Raw genomic sequence first — 23,466 nt, 5'->3', positions numbered from 1 at the left:
CTAGCTACTGCCCTGGTGGGACTGTTACGTCTGTAGCACAGTCTCCCTCAGGTGACACTCAGGGGCAATTCCTTACTGTCCGGAGAATAGAGAGCAAGACGAATGGCAATGGTACAGTCGCGCACTGGGTCGGAGGTCGTGCAAGCAACGACAGCTCGCCTCCTTTGCTATAGGGACCTGGCAGCAACGAGGACTGGAGACAGCACAGAGCACTCTCCTGAACCCACACTAACTATATATATATATATATATATATATATAAAATGTATGTGTTAACAAATGACATACAAAGCAGTTGACGTGTGAAAAATTGTATGATTGTCTGTTAACGCTCATTTATGCTGTTGTCACCATTTTGCCACAGTCTCTCATCTGAGACCAAATGTATTTTTTTTCCCCCATCTCGCAGTTGCCATGGAGATAAGTAGCTGTCCCAGTCCAGGATGGCGGCGGGCGCTGGGATCACGTGGTCGGTCACACAGAGGGGGGCAGCTGAGCTGGGAAGGATGGCCGAGAGCGCACGCGTCAGACTCTGCAACACACTCAGCAGCAGCAGTTGCCTGTAGCTGTCGCACTGTCTCTGATCAGGGTTTGGCTGCTTCTTCTTATCACATCAGCTGCTTGCAACTCATCTCATACACACTCGGCCGCTTCCCCCCGCCTCTCCCCAAAGATCCGAATCTCTAAGCCAGCACCCAGCCTTAGCCTGCCTGTTTCGGTAACGGCTGTTACCCCCCTATATTATATGTATGCTGTCTAGTTGCACCCTTATTTTGATCTTCAAGGCACACCTGCAGGGAGCCTTCCCATGCCCTTGAGCAGTGTAGCCATTATCTGACCTGTCTGTCGTTCCTCAAACAGCATCCCTGCAAGGACATCTGTGCTGGAGATTTGCACCTACAGATAAAGGTTTTTTTGGAGGCTTTCGGTATTCAGTATGGAGGGAGGTGCCTATGGAGCTGGTAAGGCTGGTGGAGCCTTTGACCCCCAGACTTTCATCAGGCAACCTCACACTGTCCTCAGGATGGTGTCCTGGGTAAGTCCCACTCTAGTCTTTGTTAAAGCATCTTGATTTATTTATTTTTTTGTGAGTAATTTATGGCAGAAGTATCTCCTAGCAGCTGGCTTTATTATGATTCTGTGTAATGTAATCCTGTCTGTGTCTTTGGGATTCCAGTCGTGATCTTGCTGCTCCAAGTTGGCAGGATTGGCTGCACCATGAGATTTAACCAAGAGGTTCCATCCTTGCAAGAGCTAATGCTGAGCATTTCATCTGATGAGTGTCTTCCATGTTGTCATAGGCATCAGGGTTACCGTGTAATGAATCTGAGACAGGGTGTCACCTTTCAGCAGTTTTGAGTTACAAGTAAATAAGAATAAAAGTGTTTAGAAAACCCATGATATTCTCGCTGAAAATATTTATTATTGGTAAATATTCCCTCGTATCTACATCTGGACAAGATACTGTAGCATACAATTGTGTTTTTTTTTTATGTAAATAACCATCCATTGAAGAAGTACATTTTCCTGAACACAATTTTACTGTTTATTTAATTTAACTTTAATTAACTGTCCGCACAAATTTGCAATTTCTCAACCTGCTGTAGCTGAATATAACATGGCATGTGGGGAATAAGAGTACATGCAAACTCTCAGTTCTAAACTAAAGTGCCTATTAAGGTTCTTACACAGGTAGCGATCAACCAGCGATTCGATAGCGCTGGCTGATCTTTATGCACCCTCCCTGGTGTGCTGGATAATCGATATCTAACATCCAGAACACCACGTTCTTACTGACGACGATAGCGATCGTGACCTGCTCGATGTCGAGCAAGTTGACCTGCATGCACGGACGATATCGCTGTTGTCCATACATGGCCGCGCATCGCTGGTCGATGGTAAGTTGGAAGGGTCCTTTTTAAATGAGTGATTTGAACGATAACGGCAACGATATCGTTATTGTTCAAATGGTTCTTTTAATTTGCTCCGTGTGTACGCACCATTATACTATGTGTAGTAAACATGTTTTTAAGAAATTGTGCTGTAAGCACTCCTTAAGCCAGTGGTACCCAAACTGGATGCCATGGGGCACTTGCAGGGGTGCCATTGGTTGGTGGTCCAGGACCAAATCAAATTTATGGTCACTGTGATTGGTACTAACCAGCACTGATTTTGTGTATTATAAATTATGTGGATAAGCATAAGCCTGTCCACCACCACAGAACTGGATGACGGGTAAGCACACTTTTGTTACTTTAATACTCTTTGGGGGAATTCAATTAAATGTGATGTTGAATAGCACTGGGAATGAGTACCCGTAACTATTAAATTGTCTGCATTGTGACTGGCACTTAAGTTTACCGCGCCTAATGACAGGGCTTTAGTCATGGTTAATAGCATTCTCCGAATTAAGTGCCAGGAGCGATGCTGTCAGCGCATACGCTGAGTGCGAAACCAGCACTGCTGCATTAATTTAATCGGCTTTCTGCTCACACCTCAGGATGGATGCGTGCAGAAAGCCTCTAGTTGCGGGTTTACAGTGCGGCCAATTGAATAGATCTGGGCACTCATTCCCAGCGCTACTTAACATCGAATTTAATTGAATTTCCCCCCTCCACTGAATTTCTTTATCAGAATCTTTTGGCCTAGAGGTGCCGTAAAAAAATGCTGATACTCTAGGGCGCTGTGATGAAAGTTTGGGAACCACTGCCTTGAGCATAAATTTGAAGAAAAGGCAATAAAATGTATTCATGTTTATGCCAAATATTTAAAGACAAGGCTAGTAAAAGCATTGCCCTTCTAAATATCAGACATAAATGATCATAAGCTCTGGGTTTTACAAGCTGAAGCTTCGTAAATAAATCTCACTATTTCTTCTTCACAATCAAAACATCTAGCCATATGTATACATACTCAAACATTTTGGGAATAACATTTATGTAGTCATTTTACTTTCCTAAAGGATAACAATTGTCATAAGTCAATTGTACTGCTAACAGAGCTTTTACTGATCATGTGAGACAGAAATATGGCAGCATGCAGTGAGTAGCTTCTGAGGTTGATGCTAGATCAAAGTTGGCAGAAGGACCTTTGACGTCACAACCATTTAACCCTCATCGGCAGGGGGAGAGGCAAGGCAGGTAGGTACACGTAGGAATATTAACTGAAGATGAGCAAAGCGAGCCACCGTGCCCGAAGCACAGCAAGCAAAGCGAGCCCGTGAGGGTACACTTTGGGCCCCATGTTTTGAAACCGTGCTCCTCCCCCTGTTGCCGTGGGTCACATGGTTGTGACATCAGAGATCCTGCAGCCCACTTCAATTTAGACCTAACCTAGCTTCTGTTCTGGCACAAAGGAGGAGTACAGGTGTTGTGGATTTTGTTGGTATTCAACATGTTAATAATGTCGATATTAACCCTGTCGGCAATGTGGTTTTAGTCTAATTCTATGGCTAGCACTAACAACACTAACCTTAATAGAAATGTTGACATTTATGTCAATATTTTAGCCATATATCGATATCGTCAATGTTGACATTCTGCTGTTGACATTATGGGCGGAATTCAATTGTATTCACGGCACGCATCTCCCGTCTAAAGTGACAGGAGTTCGCGGGCCGCTATGTAATTGTTCCAGATTTTCGTGCTGATCGCACCCAAAGTGGTCGGGTTTAGCCGCGTAAAGCTGCTAAACCCGACCAAAGTGCTGGGTGCGATCGCGAAAAGTGATGTTTGGGCGCACAAACATGTCACTTTTCGCACATTTCAGCTCTCACCCCCCTTGGGCTACGAGCTGAAATGTAGCGCTGTCAGCTGATCGTGCCCGACAGGAGCAAGAATTGAATAGCTCCGTCAGGCGCGATGGGGGCAGGAATCAATTGAATTCCGCCCTATGAATGTTGACGTTGTAACTGGAGACATTCTGACTGCATACTTTTAGTACAACTCCCCTATCTTCTGCGACATATCAAACTTTTTTTTTAATTAAAAGAAAAATTCTAGTATTTGCAGTATTGGGAATTCTAACTATACAGTTGTGGGTCCCATAGCAGTGTTTTTTTTTGTTTTTGTTTCTTGAGGTTCTAATGTACTGGGGACGTATACATTTTCCCTACTTCTACTGACGCCTTTATGCAGGAGCATGGCATTACACTTAGAGAGCACAAGTAGGCGGTCCGGGGGGGGCAATGATGCTGTTTGCGCTGAGTCGTGTCATCGTAGCCCAGTCCCTGCTATACAATACCTGTTTTCTCTGTACTATATAGTAGGGTCAGGGCCACAATGACACGATTGTGCCGCCACGCACCCTCCACAGCTCCTGTCCGGCCACCATGCCCCCTCTGTGCTGACCTGGCTGCCTCCTCTCGGAGGAGGGGCCAGCAAAGTATGGTGTGAAAGATATGCATATAAATGTGTTCCTCAACTTCATATGCTAATTACAAGTACCAAAATAAATGAAGTAAAAATTACATCCCTGCTTGCTACAACTTTAAGTTATTACTTAAACTACATGGTAGCTTTTAAAAACTTCATAATCCCCCTGACTGTGCGCTAGCAAAATAGCCTTGATATATGTTGATGATTATATTGTACAAACTAACATTATAGTATCTGTAGAATGAAACCATAGTGGACCTCCATTGGTTTAATACCATTCCCCCCCCCCCCCCACGAAATACACAAGTTTTTTTTTTAGTGTTCTAAAAGGAATAATGGGCCATGCCATGAAACGAACCAGCATGGAATGGCTGTACGTCAGGGATGGGGAACCTCAGGCCTGGGGACCGTATAAGGCCCCCGGAATCATTTGGTCTGGCCCTCTGAGCTTTTTTTTGCAAGCCTCATCTGCCTAGCAGGGTGCCTAGGGTGGCACCCTGCAGCCAGAATCTATGCAGCAGTGCCAAGTGGAGCATCCTTAGGATGCTTCAGATAGTCACACCGCTGCCCTTACAGCTCCCCGAAGCATCCACAGGATGCTCCAGGCATTGTTGTAATCAACGGTGATTGTGGTCCCGCCTCTGTGTGACATCACACGGAGGGGACGTGGCCCGCATCGGGCCCACGAATAATAGTATAATATATCAAAATGGCCCTCGGTAGAAAAAAGGTTCCCCACCCCTGCTGTACGTGAACAAAGGACAATTTGGATTATATTAATCACAAGTGCAGATATAAATGTTTTGTATTTTTACACAAAACATTCATAACCTTACGATTACCAGCGTACTACAGGCCACTGGTAGTTTGAGTTGTTGGAGGCAATGACTTAATGACTCTGTTTCTCACACATGCTAGAAAGAAAGCTCAGTAAAGGGCCTTATTGTAATTACATGTGGTGGGAAGTCAAGGTCACCTACAGTATGAGAGGCAACAGAATGACTGGGCTTCAGACGTGCTCAGATTTATTATCCTTTCAGCTTTACAGTACAGGATTTTTTGTTTGTTTTTTGTTGTATAATGTCTCATTTAGAATTTGTACCAATTTCTTAATTCTGTTTCCCCAGTTATATGTAAGAGCACTGCAGAATTATAAGTGTAATTCCTGCTCAATCATACCTTATATTGAAGTGCCTATACTTGGAGACGTATGTTATTCATTGGTTGGTAAAGGACTCCGTTTAATCCTACAAATGGAGGAGCACTGCTCAAAATATGAAAAATCTAGTGCTTTAATGTTTTTAATTCAATAGAGTCCTCCTGCATATATCAACATCGCATCTTAAACTTATGTTCATTTTTCAGTCATTAAGGAGATCCTCAATTGATTAAACCGTCCTATAAAATGTTGCACCCACCTTCCTTCATTTGAATTGTTTGAACTATATACATATCATCACACTCACCCCCTCCTCAGAGAAGAATGCAGGACTAGCACTCAGGATAATCGTCACGGAAAGTAGATTTATTAAAGTTCCATCACAAAGTGTATAAAACGGCAGCAGAGGCCCAACAGCCTGTTTCAGTGTGATTCATGCATGTTTCTGAATAAAGGAAATAAATGGTTAATATATAAAAAAAAAAAAAAAAAAATGGCATGGGATCCCGCCTCCCAAGCATAACCAGCACTGGGCTTTTCTAAGCTGGTCCTGGTTCAGGAAAATACAGGCGGAAAAAAGCGTGAAGTTCCCCCGTATTTAATTGAACTTGAGCTGGTCGTGGTTGAGGAAATACGGGAAAAAAAAATGCGTCTGGTTCCCCCGTATTGACTTTACCCCGTATTCCTTCAACCAGCATCGGGCTCTTACTAGCCGAGGTGTAATGCCACAGCTGGTGGACACACAGGGAGCGCCATATAATGCAGAGCGCATCGTAGGGAGCGCCACATAATGCAGAGCACATCGCAGGTAGCGCCATATAATGCATCGCAGGGAGCGCCATATAATGCAGAGCGCATCGGTGACCCGGGTTGAGTATGAAATACCAGCTGTCAAAAATACCAACAGTGACATCCCGATGCTCAGTATCCCGACAGGGGTACGTAACTATGCTAACCCTCCCCCTTCTGCCTTTAACCCTCCCTTCTTGCACCCTAACCCTCCCTGTTAGTGCCAAACCCCCCCCCTGTGGTGCCTAAACCTACCCCAAGGCTACACCTAACCCGCCCCACCTTACTCGCGTTCTGGATGTTGGGATTCCAGTGTCAGTCTAAACTGGTGTCGGGATTTAGGTGCCTATGTTTGATCCCTAGGCCGGGATTTTAACAGCCGACATCCTGTCCGTCATGTATAACTACATCCCAGTGACCCACAGATAATCTGAATACACCTCTTACATATACACAGAGAATGAATATACCCAGCTCCACCTGAAACCTACAGATTTCATTACTCAGTGTGTTTTTCTTGTTGTACACAAAATGGAAAAGATGTACCTGCTGTATTAGAGAGTGTTTTAAAGTTTTATTGAAACCTAACTACAAATATGTAGGCAAAGCATATGGTTAAGTGTATGGGATATATACCTGAAAATAGGGCACACCTGTGATGGTGCATTCCTGCACACATCTTGCAATACGTGTGCCTCAGCATATGGACATAAATGTTATATTTGCATGCAGCTTGTTTATAAAAAATGATGTCCCATCAGTCAAGGCCCATGGTTTCTAGTCAAAATGTTTTAATTAATCATTTCCTTATGGTTGCTTGTTCATGTGCATTTACCATGTTCCCAGGACCACCCAGAGCTGGCAGCCTATCCTTGCCTGTAGCAGGTATCCCACTCCTGCCTGAGCTGCCAGTTTGAAGAGCCCAGCAGTCAATAGAAATGGTTACCGCACCACTAACCACATGCTGAGGAAGATGGCCTTTCCGGTACCTATCGCATTGTACACTGGCAACAAGAACTTCCATCTTGTCCAAGCCAGATGAACTCTGCAAGATTGAAATGGCCAGAGTGGCCTTAGCGGTAAGCCCCAACCGGCTAAATTATGTCACACACATTGACCTCTGGAGCATAATGCGAGGTGTGTGTACTTCAGTCACTCATTCTTATTAGAAAGATTATGTATTTGGATTACCAGATATCCTGGTCTTTTTCACTCCAGATATTGACCCAGCCCTAGGCTCTATTGTCAGTGGCCAGTGGCCAGTTGATCCCTCTGACTGGATACTGAGAAAAGTCTATTCTATGACTGCAGATGCGGTTGGGCAATCATTGTTTTATTCGTTACCACCATCTTTCTCCTCCATCCTAGATACTCTTCCTTACATGAGCATTACAAAAAAAAGCATCTGTAATGAACTTGGATGGCCAATGAGTCAGTCCAATCTATTGATATGGTAAGCTTGGGCACACATTGTGCAGTAATCAGGCCAAAGAGCAGGTTTTTGAGATTCCTTTTGTGTACGCAGCACCCAGGACCGACTGTATTTTGGATCGGCTTATCTGGTCTGGGCTGCATGAGCAACTTTTTGTTTCAAAACGATGAGTTCATTTCCACAGCAGCAATGAGGTGTTATCCTATATCGTTCCAATCGTAACTATCATTGACTAGTGTGTACACTAGTTTTTACACTGAAAGATAATTGAGCAGTCGTATGGATCAATTTCATATTTCAATCTCAAAACCTTAGTATCCAAAATTCAGACATGTTAAAGGGGTCTCCATTCAGCTCTTCATGGACCGTGGTTTGTTTTGTCAACAGGTTAGAGTGGGGGGGTGTGCATTTCTTATTTCTATGCAGGGAAGTGATGGAGGTCTGGGATATGTCTATATGCTGTGTATTTACCAGGGGAACTCAATTTGTCATTTCACCAGTGATTTTTCCATTTATTAAAATTAGGGTGTTAGTGGAGTAGGACAAAAACATGTGTTGGTCTACAAAATGGTGGGCGCAAGTGGAAATGGTTGAGCCAATGGGGTTCAGGTAGCTGACAATGAAATCTGAGTCTTGGATGATGCTAATCATGAACTTCAGGTGTGTCAAACAATATAGATAGCAATAGCACTTATAGGGGGGAGAGCTGATTTTATTGTCTTTGCACTTTGAGACAATTAAATATTTAGCGGAGTTGCTATTATTCCTAACTTATTTATTGTTGCACTTAAGCAGCGTACACACTTGGCGACTAGGAAAGACAGTATGATGTGTCGTTCAGTGCAGGCACCCTCCCTCATCCCTGAACATGGCCAATCTGTCGTTATCGGCAGATTGACCTGCATGTTCAGGCGATGATAGATGTCGGAAACGACCAGTGTGATCGCGCATCGCTGGTAGTTTCCGACATTATGGTGCACGATTAATGAGCAATTGAATGATTACGATGTCATAGTCGTTCATTCACTCATTAATATTGCCAAATGTGTAGGCTGCTTTAGAGACGTCGCAGATCAGTAGGGGGCAGCAGCAAATATGAAGGCCTTTATATCAGACATTTTTTATGGTTGATTAGATTTTTATTTCCAGAAGGACACTACCATAAATCTGCGTATATTAACCTAATTGGCCACAGTGGGTCTTATTCAGAGATGAACGCTAATGCAGCTGCGACTTATGTTGCCGTCACTACTGCAAATTATGCTAATGACGCTGCCAGATTAGCTGTCTACTGAGACACCCACCGACTGGGCTATAGTTGCTTAGAAAATCCGACAGTACATGGCCGCCGATGCCAGTGAAACTGCATCTTCACTGCCCAGGAACATCGGAATGGAATGGGTCTCTACACAGTACTGATCTGCATCCCCGGGTGGTAACAACTGGGCGGGCAGTTACATGCGCTAGCCCAGTTGAGCTGTCAATCACCGTTGGCCCATACAGCAAGTGTATGGGCGGTCACTTTTGGCCTTAATAAATTTAGTTCCCTTCATGGGGCGTGGCTTGGTTTAGCATGGAGTAGCAGCACGTTGTTGTAGCTCCCGCTGAAAGGTCCAGCATATCTCCTGTCTTCCCTGGTGGTCTAGGGATAGCTCGCTTTCAGCTGGCGTGGGACGCCTTTATGCATCTGCTTGCTGTAAGCTGCTAAACACTCTGAGTGCCAGGACGTACCTGTGTCTGTGGCGGTGTGTAGCGGGGTCTGCTGCTTCGTCTGGACCTCCGGTCACGGGTGTTGTCCTCCCGGCCGGGCTTCCCGCTTGTGTACTGCTGGCTCTCTGACTCCGTCTGTCTGTAGCTGATGGTGGAGTGGGGGAACGCTGTTGCCATCGTGTCCCCGTCGAGTCTCCGGACCGGTGAGTCCCTGTGTGGCAGCCATTCTGGGAGGATTTTGGTTTCCCTCTGCAGGGAGTTCACCGTTGTGAGAGTCTAAGGCGCTGATATCAGGCAACACTGAGGGGTGATATTGGAGCCTAGTGATACATCCCAGCTGCAGATGCTCTTCTATGGTGATATAGAACTTGTGTAAAAAAGCTGGTGCCTACTGGATGATGATATATTGTCCCAACCAAGTGATTTTGTTATACAGTATTTGTAAGTTGGGATATATCAAGCAGACAAGAGCAGGATAAAGTGCCTAGATTTTTAATATTACTGATTTTTACAGTACTCCTCTCTCTCCCTATTGAGTGGAGGGTTTTTTTTTGTTTGATACCATGGGGAAAACTGGTCATACTGCTGGAGCAGCTGCTAGGCTACCGAAATTAGACAGAACAACTTGGGCTTCTAGAGTATCAAATCGGGGTGTACCTAACTCCCCCTCTCCTCCGATTACCGAGGATGACGCCGAACAGAGTGGGACACTGCATCATACGCAGCAAATATTACAAGCCATATCTGATTCTGAGCAGAGGGTCACAGATAAGATCGGCCAGGTGCAGGTTGACGTGTCTTTACTTCGCCAAGACTTACAAAAAATAAGGGAGAGAGTAGATGAAACTCTGCATTTCAAACTTGGCGGATGCCACTTCTTTAAAGAATAAAGTTGAGGAATTGCTATCTCAGGTGTTTTTTTTTCCAGGCCAAGCTATTTGATGTTGAGGGATGCTTCGATGAAATAATATCCGTATCGTAGGGCTTCCTGAACTGACTGAAGGCACGGCGCCTAAGAAATTCTACAGAGAAGTGGCTGGTTCAGCTGTTTACCCGGGAGGCTTTCAGTACACAATTCGCTGTGAAGCGTGCCCGTTGGCGCCCGTCAAGGCCTGCTCTACCTGGTGCTCCTGCTGCTAGAACTCTTATTGCCCGTTTATCGCACTTTAAGTATCGGGACCCTATTCTCCGCTTGGCCCACACTAATGCTCAACTACAGTTTGAAAGTCATACTGCATCAATTTTTCTGGATTTTGAGCTGGAGGTACATAATAGTCGCTTACAATTCCTGCAAGTCAAGCGCAAGCTTCGGGATCATAATAGTCAATATTCTATGCTATTCCCTGCGAGATTGAGAGTAGTGTATGATAAATCCATTCACTGTTTTGCTAATCCCAAAGATGTGGAGGACTGGCTGGACCGTCTGCTCCGTGCTCATCGCCGAGGTTTAATTTTGTTTTTCCTCAGATGTCTTGTATGTGTTTCTCCTTTAAAAAAGATTTCCTGAATAACGTCAACAGTATATGTGGTGGATGGTATAGGTTTACATGTTTTGGTAATCTATTTAGGCGTATTTCATAATGGATTTCTATAGAATGATATATAATGCCGGCATATAATTAGTCGTATGTCCTTTATATGTTTCATTGGTACACCAGGGGACTAGTTCCAGTTTTATGCTTAGGGAGTTTTCTGCTAAATATAGCTGTAGGGTGTAATTCCTTATACCCCTGTTGTTCTTGCTCTAATTAGGGTTTGGGGTTTTTAAAAATCTCTATTTTCTTTTTAGGGCATGGGGATCAAGTATACCTCAGATTTTGACGGCTATACAGAGTGGATTCTTTTTTTCTATATGTCATCAGTACAAATGAGTGCAATTGTCTCTTTATATTTGTTTAATTTTCTTATTGTCCGGATCTTTTTCAGGGTGAAATATATTATTTGTATTGTATTGCCGGTGCAGGCCTGCTTTGCGTCATCCTGTAGGGGTTTTTAAGCAGTTTAGCATGTTCTGTTTCTCATATAGTTCCATTGAAGTTTTATGATTGAGGGAAATAAGGAGGTTAGCATACTTGGATAGAACATCCGTGGGTTAAATGACAGGGTAAAGCGATCCCTTCTCATGTCCCAAATTAAGAAATCCTGCTGATATTTGTTTTTCAGAAAACCACTTATATGGCAGCAAAGTATTAGCCCTTAAAAAGCCCTCGATAGGGTATATGTACCATTCTACATGGTTATGGATTGAAAGATCTCCAGCAAAAAGGTAGACAAATGTCTATATACACACCAGATGTAAGACAGACAATAGGTTGACAGGAACAATATTTCGACATGCATATGGTTGACATGAAAATGGTCAACACCTTTTTTTTTTTCTAACCCTAATCTTCACCCTAACCCTCCCCTTGGTGCCTAACCCTAGCCCTCCCTCCTGGTGCCTAACCCTAACTGTTGGGGTAAGTGCCTAACTCTAAAAAAAAAAAAACATGCGGCGACCATTTTCGTGTCGACCTCCTTAAGTGTCGACCTTCTAATGTGTCGACCCTTTGTCCATGTCGACCTATTGCCTGTCTAACATCTGGGGGTAAATTTACTAAAGTTCGATTAGAGATTAATTTTTATGAATCTCTGGAATCTCCTGAGATCGAATTGAACTCGAACAGCAAAATCCCTTAGCAAATCTCAAATTTACTACTAATGAATTTTGCTTTCCATTTTCAACTCAAATTCGATCTTGTTTCAGTTTAAGAAGGGATTTTTTTTTTTTTTTTCTGCATGTTCATGTCCAAATCAATCAGCAAATCCCACTCCAAAACAAACTCCTAAGCCCCAAATGAATAGAAGAACTTCATGCTTTCATTTTCAGCATGAGCAGTTCTATTTGACACCGGTGCATGCATATCTTACTGTAAAAAGCTTGTAAAGAGTTAAGGTGCATACACACTGTACGGTATATCGTTACGATATGAACGATAATGATATCCTTCAATGATAAATCGTTCATATCTGTCATTTTTAATCAGTGAACGATCAACGATGCGCGTTCCCGCATGAACGATAACGATATCTACGATTGTCCGTAAATGCAGTCCAATCTGGACGATATCGTCAACTTTGCCTGTTCAGAGATGTAGCAGGAGGACTTCACTGAAAGATATCTTTCATGTCGTTGGTGGTACAGATCGTACCGTGTGTATGCACCTTTATTGTTAAAAAAAAAATTAATTAAGTGGGGTCCCCCCCTAAAACAGAACCAGCCCCGGACCTTTTTACACTACACTTTTAAGGTTAGATCAGTTGTACGATTTCCCTTGAAAATTCTTCCCTTCAGATACAGGACGATTTGTATTTGAAATGAAACTATTTCACATAAGGCCATACGATTTGACCAATCACATAACATAATGTGTGTCAATTCCTACACGATCAGTTGAGATCTCTCTGCAAAACCATCTGATTTGCGATCCAACTAGACGGCGGGGATGCGCATCGGGGTCGCAGAAGACTCAAAATGCAGCTATTTTCAAATGATTGGTCTGTCCAACCTGTAGAAACTGCTCTAATCGTGTGATCAATCGTCCCGTGTATGGCCAGCATAACACTAACGACCCGGCACCCATTGCCCACGGGTGCCGGGGATAGCCTCGGGCTATCGGCCTAGGCCTGGGATGCCCTGGAGAGGGGGACCCCTTTTTCGGGGGGGGGTCCCCAACTCCCCAGGGATCCCCGGCCTGGGCTGACTAGTGTTCAGAGGTAAGGTTTCGGCTGGGGAACCCGGTGATAGGGTTTAACTGGCTGTGACATTACCCCCCTGCTAGAAAAGGTCAGGTGCAGGTTGTGGAAATTACAGGGGAACCCTACGCATTTTTCCCCTGTAATTCCAGGACCAGATCAGAGCCTGGTGGTGGTTGCTCTAAGTACAGGAGAACCCTACGTAATTTTTCCCCTGTACTTACACAACCAGGACTTGCTATGAAAAGTCTGCGGCTGGTTCTGTTTTAGGGGGGGGAACCCCACGTCTTTTTTTTTTTTTATAACATGAACTCTTTACAAGCTTTTTACAATAAGATACATGCATGCATCTCACTGATGTATGCATGTATCTGTGTCAAATCGAACTGCTCATGCTGAAAATGAAAGCATGAAGTTCTTCTATTCATTTGGGGATTTGCAGTTCGATTTAGAATTTGTTTTTCATTCGATTTGCAAATCGAATGTTAGTAAATTAAGGGATTCTATAGTTCTCTATGGAAAAACATCAATGTTTTTCAGAAATTCGATTACATTTTAAATTCATTTTTCTATTCGATTTGACATTCGATTTGGGCTTTAGTAAATCCTTTCATAAAAAATCGAACCAGAATCGAATGGCAAATCGAACAGAAAACAAAGTAAATATAGCCCCTGGTGTCTATCAAGACTTTGTCTACCTTTTTACTGTAGATCTACATTTTCAAGTAATGCAAGAGGAATTTCGGTTCTTTTTAAGAAATCAGTGCAGTTTTACTTAGATACCAGTCTGATTGATACTCATGGTAGATTTGTATTTATTCATGCTAATATACATCTGACGTTGATTTCATATATTAGCTGTGTATATTCCTCCTCCATATAGTAATGAGATTCTCCAGGAGGCGGCTATGTTTGTTTCTCAATATCCGGATACCCCTGTGATTTGTGTGTGGGGATTTTAATAATATTATGGACCACTGCATGGATCAATGGCAGGAAGGTGGTAGGTGTGCTCCATCCTTTCCCTCTCCCACACCATATGCCAGTCTGATCGCTGAAATGGTCTGGATTGACATTTGGAGAGTTCGTAATACTCTCGCTAATCAAAATTTGCGTCATTGTTCTTCTTTTCACACGTTGTCTCGTATAGATCTAGTATTGACTTCGTCCGCATATCACCGGCAGTGTGTGAAGTGGTCTATTTGTCTAGAGCAGTGGTTCTCAAACTCGCGCCTCAGGACCCCACACAGTTCACTTTTTCCAGGTCACCTAGCTGGTGCACAGATGAATTCATTACTTATTGACACATTTTAAAAGATCCGGTGGAGCTAATCATTTCACTTGTGATTCTGTGAGGAGTCCTGGAAAACATGCACTGTTTGGGGTCCTGAGGACCACGTTTGAGAACCTGTGGTCTAGAGGTATCTCTGACAACTCCCCTGTGCTACTTACTTTGAATATGTCTCAGAATAGGGGGGCTAGTTTTTGGAAGTTAACCCATTATGGTTGTCTTTAATGGGGGCGGGCAGTGAATTAGTAGCTGCATGGGGGAGTTTTGGATCTGAGAATGTTAGATCCTACTATTAGGCATGATGGCTTCAAGGTCTATATACAGGGCTCTTTTATTAAGAGTCTCTGAAATTAAGCTGTATAATAGAAAGGCGGAAGCCCTCCTTAAATATGCATGTCAACAGTTAGAGGCCCAATATGTAATATCTCAATCACCTTTAGATCGTGAATTATGGTTGGGTGCTCAGAGGGAGTGGGCAGATTACCTCTTTGAGAAATCTAGGCGTAGGTTGCTGCTTTCTAGACATGAGCACTATTTTCAGGCTAAAGTTGGGGGTAGATATTTGGCTTATATGGGTGGGAGGAATCCTGTAATACTATTCAATGTCTTCGTAACCCTCAGGGTCATTTGTGTCATTCGGGGGTTGATATTACAGAGGTGTTTAGTAGTTCTTTTTCCTCTCTGTACATTTCCAGAGCTTCTAATTCGGCTGAGCAGCTTTTTGTTTTTAGAAGACTCAAGGACCTCTTTTAGAGTCAATGTTACGAACTGTTAATACATTTTGGTGTTTTTTCAGGTTTACTTATTAATTGAGATAAGTATAACAGCTTTACCATTTCAGATCATATTCCTGATAAAGAGCTGGCAAATTGCCCCATGCAGTGGACACTGAGATCAAAATATTTGGGTGTCTGGATCATCATAATTTACGATGTCTATTCAACCCAAATATTTATATATTTTGCAGCATTCACCATTTTATATTCCCAAGAGAGTGTTTACTGTAATTGATAGTATTCTAGCATCTTTTATATGGGGGAATGAACTGGATACAGTGTCTATTAAAACTTTGTATAAGGCTAAAGCTTTTTGTGGGCTTGGCCTTCCGAATCTTCGGTTTTATTACATGGCCGCTCATCTAGTCCATTTTTTTGAATGGCTAACTGGTACTGCTGGGTTGACATTGTTGGAATTTTTGACTGGACGAGTGGGGTCTTCTTTTTCTCCATTATTATTTCTACCTCAGGGTCCTTAGGGATCCACAGGGATACCTTGGGGTATAGGTCTCGGCTCCACAGCCATGGGCACCACAGAGTTAAAGATGACCTCCCAGGATGCACTGGACCCCCTCCTATACCCCGCCCCCAGGCCAAGGCACCTCAGTTTTCAGTAGGTGCCTGGCCGGGAAGCTGGGTCATCGCAGAGGGGGATGTGTAACAGCCCCTGAAGATCTTTAAGAGCGGTAGCATAGGACTGTCCAGCGGACGTCCATGCTACCGCTCCGACACCCCCGCCGGCGCCGACCACCGGTAGTGTTCCTGCTAGCGGAACCTCCGGGGGCCTGGGACTGTGGCCGGACCTACGGGGGGCAGCAGGTAAGCAGCGGGCATCTGCGGTAGGCGCCCGCTGAATCACAGTCCGGCGTCCCCAGAGCTGGGGGCTCCCTGGGGACGGCAGTATAGTGGAGCCAGGCGGATGCCTGCGCTCTCCACTAGACCACCAGGGATACGGGGCTGGAGCGTTGTGGAACACGCTCCAGCATCCCGGGGGGTTAATGGCCTGCCAGGGGAGGATGCCTTCCCTGTAGCGCACAGGAGGCTCCTCCCCATCACTGCTGTCGGCGCCTTACATTAAGGCTTTGGCGGGCTGAGGCAGTGATCCTCCTCAGGCCCGCCTCCCTTCATCCTCCGGCAGCCATTTTATGCAGACGCTGTGGTGACATGGTGCGGAGCCTGGGGTGCCTCTTACATACCTCTCCTCCAGTAAAGGTCAGCGTATGTAGCGCTATCACTGCCAGGCTGTAAGTCTGTGTAAGTGATAGTGCACTTAGTGCAGCGTTTCTGCATTGTATGTGACTTTATGCTAGCTGTGTGCCTGATTTTTCTCCTGTCAGCCATTTTAGCTATCCCTATTTCTTCCTCTTGACCAGCCCTCTCAGTGCCAGTACTGTCAGGGTAGGAATTTACCTCACAGTTTATGATTTATTTCTGTGAGAGGAGAGTCACATACCACTATGTCCAGTGAGGACTCTGTTCCTCTGCTATTTTCCTGCTCCAGATGTAAAGCAGGTGTGGGGGAGGGGGCGGTACTCGAGGATGGGTTATGTACTGCATGTTTGGCTGTCCCTGGTAACTCTGCTGTACCCAGCACCTCTCAGGAACCACCTTGGGCTTGTTTTGCACAAGCCCTGACTGTTCTTGTAAATAGGCTTGCAGCCCCTCCTACGTTTCCACAATTGGGGTTTGCACAGCAGGCGGTAGTCCCGCCTCCTATTCTGGGAGTTCCGGGACCGATAGTAATACAGTACCCCCCGCAACAGGTCCTTAATCAGGCTGACCCAGGTTTGTCTGATTCTGGGGTGCGGAGCACACAGCAGGATCAATCCAGACCTTCTAAAAGACCGTTATTGTCATATCCACCCGCTCAGGATGATGAGGATGACGGGTCGTCTGATGAGGGCGAAATTCTAGATTTGTCGGACACCGACACTCCTCAAGCAGAGGCTAAGTCTAGTATTTACATTCCAGGCCTCATACGGGCAGTCCGTGCGGCCATGGCAATTACTGACGACAACATACCTGCAGCGCCTACTCATGCTTATTTTAAAGAGGTTAATGGAGCTGCAGCAGTTTTCCCCCTATCTGGTCAGCTAGTTGATCACATGGAGGAGGCCTGGAAATCTCCAGGAAAAAGATTTCAACCTCACAAGCATCTGGCACGTACTTATCCCTTTGCGGAAGATTATTTCACTAAATGGGAGTCTCCTCCTCACGTGGATTCTCACGTTACGCACTTAGTAAAGAGCGCAACTTTGCCTATGCCGTCTATGTCTTCTCTGACGGATACTACAGACCGTAAGGTGGAGGTGTGTCTTAAGTCCATCTATTCCCTTGCTGGAGGAGCATCTAGACCAGCTATGGCTGTCTGCTGGGTGGCCCAGGCTATGGAAAGGTGGGCGGACGCTTTGGAGACATCATTCGCTTCTGAGGGTACCAGCGAACAGGTTATGTTAGTGGGTAACCTTCGGGATTCCGCTACGTACATTAACGAAGCAGCTTTGGATTTGAGCCTGCTTACTTCTAGGATTTCTGCGGCGGCTGTGGCCGCTCGACGCTCCTTGTGGTTACGTTCGTGGAGGGCGGACGCTGAATCCAAGAAAGGCTTGGAATGCTTACCCTACAATGGACAGGTCCTGTTTGGACCAGCCTTGGACAAAATAGTAGACACGTTGGCGGCTGCCAAATCTGCGTGTCTACCCTCAGCCCCGACTCCGTCTGGGTCTAAAAATCCTTCCTTTCGGCCCTATCGCCCTCCGGGAAAACCTAGGGTTCAGTCCTTTCCGAGACCTTCAGGTCCCAAAAAGACCACTAAGACCAAGAAGCAAGCTTGGAGTACCAGACGTCCAGCTGCCAAGCCGGACGACAAACCCTCAGCCTGACGGGTTGGGCCTCCCCTTGGGGGATCCCAGGGTGGGAGGCTGACTTCTGCAATACGCCCAGTGTTGGTTCAAAACCACCACAGACACTTTGGTACGGGAGGTGGTATCTCAAGGATATGCCCTCTCCTTCCGCAGAAGACCTCCTCATCAGTTCTTTGTAACAGCAGGTCCTTCAGATCCAACGAAGGCTCTAGCGATCCAAGAGTCGGTGCGTTCTATGCTTCAAATGGGAGTAATAGAACCTGTTCCGTTATCCCTTAGAGGGACCGGATATTACTCCAACCTTTTTCTGGTTCAAAAACCAAATGGATCATACCGACCTATACTCAACCTCAAGTCCCTGAACAAGTTTTTAAGGGTCCCTCGGTTCCGGATGGAGACTCTGCGTTCTATTGTTTTAGCTATGCAGCCTGGGGATTTTATGGTGTCCCTGGATATTCAGGATGCTTACCTGCATATCCCCATTGCCAGGGTTCATCAGCGCTCCCTCAGATTTACAGTGTTGGACCTCCATTACCAGTTTCAGGCCCTACCGTTTGGCCTTTCCACGGCTCCTCGGGTGTTCACAAAAGTAATGGCGGCACACCTGCGGTTGCAGGGAGTTCGCCTGTTACCTTACTTGGACGACCTTCTGTTGTTGGCAGGGTCGCCACAAGTCCTTTGCAGCCATCTACAACTGACAATATCGGTATTGCAGGCTCACGGCTGGATAGTGAACTGGAAGAAGTCCTCTCTAATTCCTTCTGAGAGAATGGTCCATCTCGGGGCATTGTTGGACTCTCAGCAACAGAGGATCTTTTTGACGGAGGAAAAGATAGCCCTGTTGCAGTCCAAGATACGCAATGTTCTAAGCAGTCGCCGAGTGTCTCTTCTCTCGGCGATGAAGTTACTGGGATCCATGGTGTCAACGTTCGACATGGTGGAGTATGCCCAGTTCCACTCCAGGACTCTACAAATGTTGATCCTGTCCAGATGGGACAGAAATCCCCGTCGAATAAAGACGCAGATGATCAGGCTCACTCCGGAAGTGCGCCTGTCTTTGACGTGGTGGTTACAAAAGTCTCATCTCAGCAGGGGACGTCCGTTTTGGATTGGGTCCTTCTAACAACGGATGCTTGCCTTCGGGGCTGGGGCGCTGTGACAGGCCCAAATGTCTTCCAGGGCCGGTGGACGTCGGAGGAATCGAACCTGCCAATCAATATATTGGAAATTCGAGCAGTGTTCAGGGCGCTGCAACATGCAAGACCGTTCCTGCTAGGGAAACCTGTGCAGGTTCAGTCAGACAACGCCACCACGGTGGCTTACCTAAATCGTCAGGGAGGAACTCGAAGCCAAGCGGCTCTAAAGGAGGTGTCCCGCATTCTGACTTGGGCAGAAGGCAATCTGTCGGCCATTTCAGCCGTCTTCATTCCGGGTGTGCTGAACTGGGAGGCGGACTTCCTCAGCCGCCACGATGTACACCCGGGGGAATGGTCTCTTCACCAGGAGGTGTTCCAACTCCTGGTGGACAAGTGGGGTCTTCCCGAAATAGACCTCATGGCCTCCAGACACAACCGCAAGCTGTGGGCGTACGGATCCCGAACAAGAGACACGGGAGCTCTCCTGGTGGACGCTCTGTCGGCACGGTGGAACTTCCAATTCGCGTACCTGTTTTCTCCATTCTCCCTGCTGCCTCGAGTAATTCGAAAGTTCAGGCAGGAAGGAGGCAAGATCCTGCTGGTGGCCCCGGCGTGGCCCAGAAGGAGTTGGTACTCGGATCTCCAGTGTCTATCCATCGACACTCCTTGGCTGTTACCTCAGAGGCCGGACCTATTGTCTCAGGGTCCTTGTCTCTACCCGGACCTGAGTCGGCTATCTTTGACGGCGTGGCTCTTGAGGCTTCCCTCTTGAGGTCCAAGGGTTTCTCTAGAGCGGTGGTCAATACCATGTTACATGCTCGTAAGCCGGCTTCAGCTAGAATTTACCACAGGGTGTGGCATACCTATTTTGAGTGGTGTCGCCCTAAAGCGTACGATCCTCGCGAGTTTAGAATATCGAGAGTGTTGGCTTTCCTTCAGGCAGGCTTGGATTTAGGTCTACACCTTGCTTCACTGAAGATTCATGTTTCTGCCCTGTCGGTTTTGTTTCAACGAAGGATTGCCATGCGGCCTGATATCCGTACCTTTATGCAGGGTGTCCTTCGCATCCAGCCTCCCTATGTCCATCCGGTAGCTCCATGGGATCTGGCTGTGGTCCTGAAGGCGCTACAGGATCCTCCATTTGAACCTCTGGGTTCTGTGGATCTTAAATGGCTTACGGCAAAAACAGTGTTCCTTCTGGCTATTGCTTCAGCCAGAAGGGTGTCGGATTTGGGGGCTCTTTCGTGTCGTCCCCCATTTCTAATTTTTCATTCGGACAGGGCGGTACTTCGTACCCGTCCTGAATTCCTTCCTAAAGTAGTGTCTAGTTTCCACATTAACGAGGAAATTGTGGTCCCAGCCTTTAATTCATCTGATCTCTCAGCTGGTGAGGCTTCTTTGGATGTGGTACGGGCTCTGCGGATTTACGTGGACCGTACCAGTTCTTTGACTCTTTGTTCGTCCTATATGGATTTCATAGGAGGGGTTGGCCTGCCAATAAACAGACTTTGGCACGCTGGATCTGCATGGCGATCTCTGAGGCATACACTCACGAGGGACTCCCAGTGCCACCCTCTGTGAAAGCTCATTCTACAAGATCTGTGGGACCTTCGTGGGCAGCTCGACGTGGCGCCTCAACTCTTCAGCTTTGTAAGGCGGCCACGTGGTCCTCTGTCCATACTTTCGTCAAGCATTACGCCTTTGACACATTTGCTTCTCAGGATGCTTCCTTCGGGCGGGGGATTCTCCTCTCGGCACAGGAGCGTCCCCTCCCTTGAAGGATACTGCTTTGGGACATCCCCAAGGTATCCCTGTGGATCCCTAAGGACCCTGAGGTAGAAAACAGGAGATATGGTAAGAACTTACCTTTGTTATCTCCGTTTCTACGAAGTCCTTAGTGTCCACAGGGTGCCCGCCCTGACGCCCTGTGCTTCCGTAGGGGGGTGTTCTGGTCACCAGTTTCTGTCTCCCTTTTCTATGAGAATGTGAATCTTGTGTGTATCAGACTTTCTTCTTCCTTTTTCCTCTCTCCCGGCCTATGGCTTGATACTAAAACTGAGGTTCCTTGGCCTGGGGGCGGGGTATAGGAGGGGGCCCAGTGCATCCTGGGAGGACATCTTTAACTCTGTGGTGCCCATGTCTGTGGAGCCAAGACCTATACCCCAAGGTATCCCTGTGGACCCTAAGGACTTCGTAGAAACGGAGATAACAAAGGTAAGTTCTTACCATATCTCCTGTTTTATACTATCTGGTATAACTACTACTGGCTTGCCTCCTTTACTTAATCACATTTTGTTGATATGGTGGTATGTTCATACTCTTTTTGATTGGTCGGATTTAGATGTAGACTTTCCAATGTGGTTTAAAAATTCATATCCGGAATTGTTTAAGTTGTCGTTGGATAATATATGGCTTATAAAAGGTGTTACAACTATAGATCAACTGTATAGTGAAGGAAATTTTAAGTCTTTTCAGCAACTGCAAGTGAGTTTAGTATCCCCAATACAGCGTTTTTTAGATGCTTGTAGTTACGACACGCCATACAAGTACAGTTTACAGGTACCATTATTAAATTATCACCTTTCCCTGTTAAATCTTTAGTGGCTGATATGGGTACTAAGGGTAAGGTATCCTCTGTTTATGCCACTCTCAATGCCAAATTTCTCCCAGCGCGACTAATTCCTGTTAAGTCGAAGTGGGAGGTTGACATAGGTTTGATTTCTGATGAGCACTGGGCACAAATTCTGGGCTCTGTTAAATTTATCACTTCTTGTGTAGCGTTCCTGCTAGGCTGTTTCAGTGGCGTGGCGAGCCCGGCCCTATTTCTAAAGGGCAGAAAGCACCCTGCCCTCCGGCATGGCGCCCCGCTGAAACAGCATGCTGGTGCCGTCCCCTCCTGTGGGCTGCAGTGTCCCGTGGGTGGAGAAAATGGCGGTGCAGCGGTCACCGGCGAATGGATGCCGGGCGCACGCGTCATAAAGGCACACCCCCTTTTAATTGGTCACACCCACTTTTCAGCGCGCGCAGAAGTGCCCTTTCTCTAGGTCCGGCGCTGGACCTAGAGTGAACACTACTTGTTTCGATGTCAACAAGCACACTTTTATGTTCTGCATAGAGTGTATTATACACCTGCATCTTTTGAGAGAGGATTCCTTTTGTACTAGATGTAGGAAGGAGAATGCTGGGTTTTGGCGTCTGTTGTGGGGTTGTCCATTAGTTTATTTTTTCTGGGAACAAATTTGGAAGGATATTTTGCTTACGGCTCCCTCTCTACCACCTTTTTAATTCTAGAATCTGTTTGTTTGGCCTTGACTAAAAAGAAACGTACTTACCGATGATGTGTCGTGTCTCTCTACGTTAGTCCAGAGCTGTAACTAGACTTTTTTTTGGTGCCCTGTGCCAGAGAGAGCAGTGGTGCCCCCCCATTATTTAAATAGGGACATAAGATATTGCGTCTGATAAAGGGCCATGGCCTCATGGGGAAGGGCGAGGGAAGAGAGGGGGGAAGCCAGGAGATGCTGGGGATAAAAGAAGAGGAAGCTACAAGTGAGAATGATCATAAACAGGAAAATGTACAGGCCCAAACAGTGCCCACAGCCCTGCAGTGCCCTGTGCCATGGCACAGGTCACACTACCCTAGTTATGGCCCTGCTTTAACTAAAGTGGTAATAGCACGGTCTTGGTTTTCGAACAGATTCCCCCGATTTCATTAAATAGACAGTCTTAAGGGGCCTATCCACTAGGCGACCTGAAAGACTGAACGACTAGTTTGGACCTTCAGGTCGCCGAGGTGTGGTGCCCGCACTGAGCGGTGTTCACTGAACCGTCATTCAGTGCAGGAGCCCGACCTCCTATCTCTGAACATGCTGAACCTGACGGTAATAGTCAGGTTGACGGGCATGTTCAGTAGATAGTCGGGGTCGGCAAGGACCCAGCGTACACGCACATTGCTGGTCCTTGCCGGCTATCCATTACACGACTATCTGTACGATGCCACCAAAACCTCCTGGTTTTGGTCAGATCGTGCAAAGAGTCGTGTAATGGATAGACCCCATTAGTAAATTATGTGATAAAGCACCAAAGACATATGTTTAGGTCTCGTAACTCCATGTCCAAATTTCATAATAAATGGGATAGATGGATTAATTTGAGATTGGGCAGAATGATTGGAGCTGTTACATTACTTATTTATGTTGCA

The 23,466-nt window shown here is 46.0% G+C and overlaps 1 protein-coding gene across 2 annotated transcripts in view; it reads left to right on the top strand.

Annotated features, from left to right (window-relative positions):
- Positions 1–442: 442 nt before the first annotated feature.
- The window catches only part of SYNGR1 (synaptogyrin 1), a 94,323-nt gene continuing 71,299 nt past the window's right edge, over positions 443–23,466 (top strand). The window contains exon 1 of one of the 2 annotated variants that reach the window (XM_088455083.1): positions 443–1,036. In XM_088455083.1, coding sequence (XP_088311209.1) covers positions 938–1,036 — 99 coding nt within the window. In that variant the 5' untranslated portion in view covers positions 443–937. The remainder of the gene's footprint in view (positions 1,037–23,466) is intronic. The other variant, XM_088455084.1, reaches the window with a different exon arrangement.

This window comes from Taudactylus pleione, unplaced genomic scaffold (assembly GCF_031769625.1).
Source record: "Taudactylus pleione unplaced genomic scaffold, aTauple2 ptg000642l, whole genome shotgun sequence".
NCBI classification, from domain to species: Eukaryota; Metazoa; Chordata; class Amphibia; order Anura; family Myobatrachidae; genus Taudactylus; species Taudactylus pleione.
Note: the sequence above shows the minus strand (reverse complement) of the source record. Positions and strands in the feature narration are given on the sequence as shown.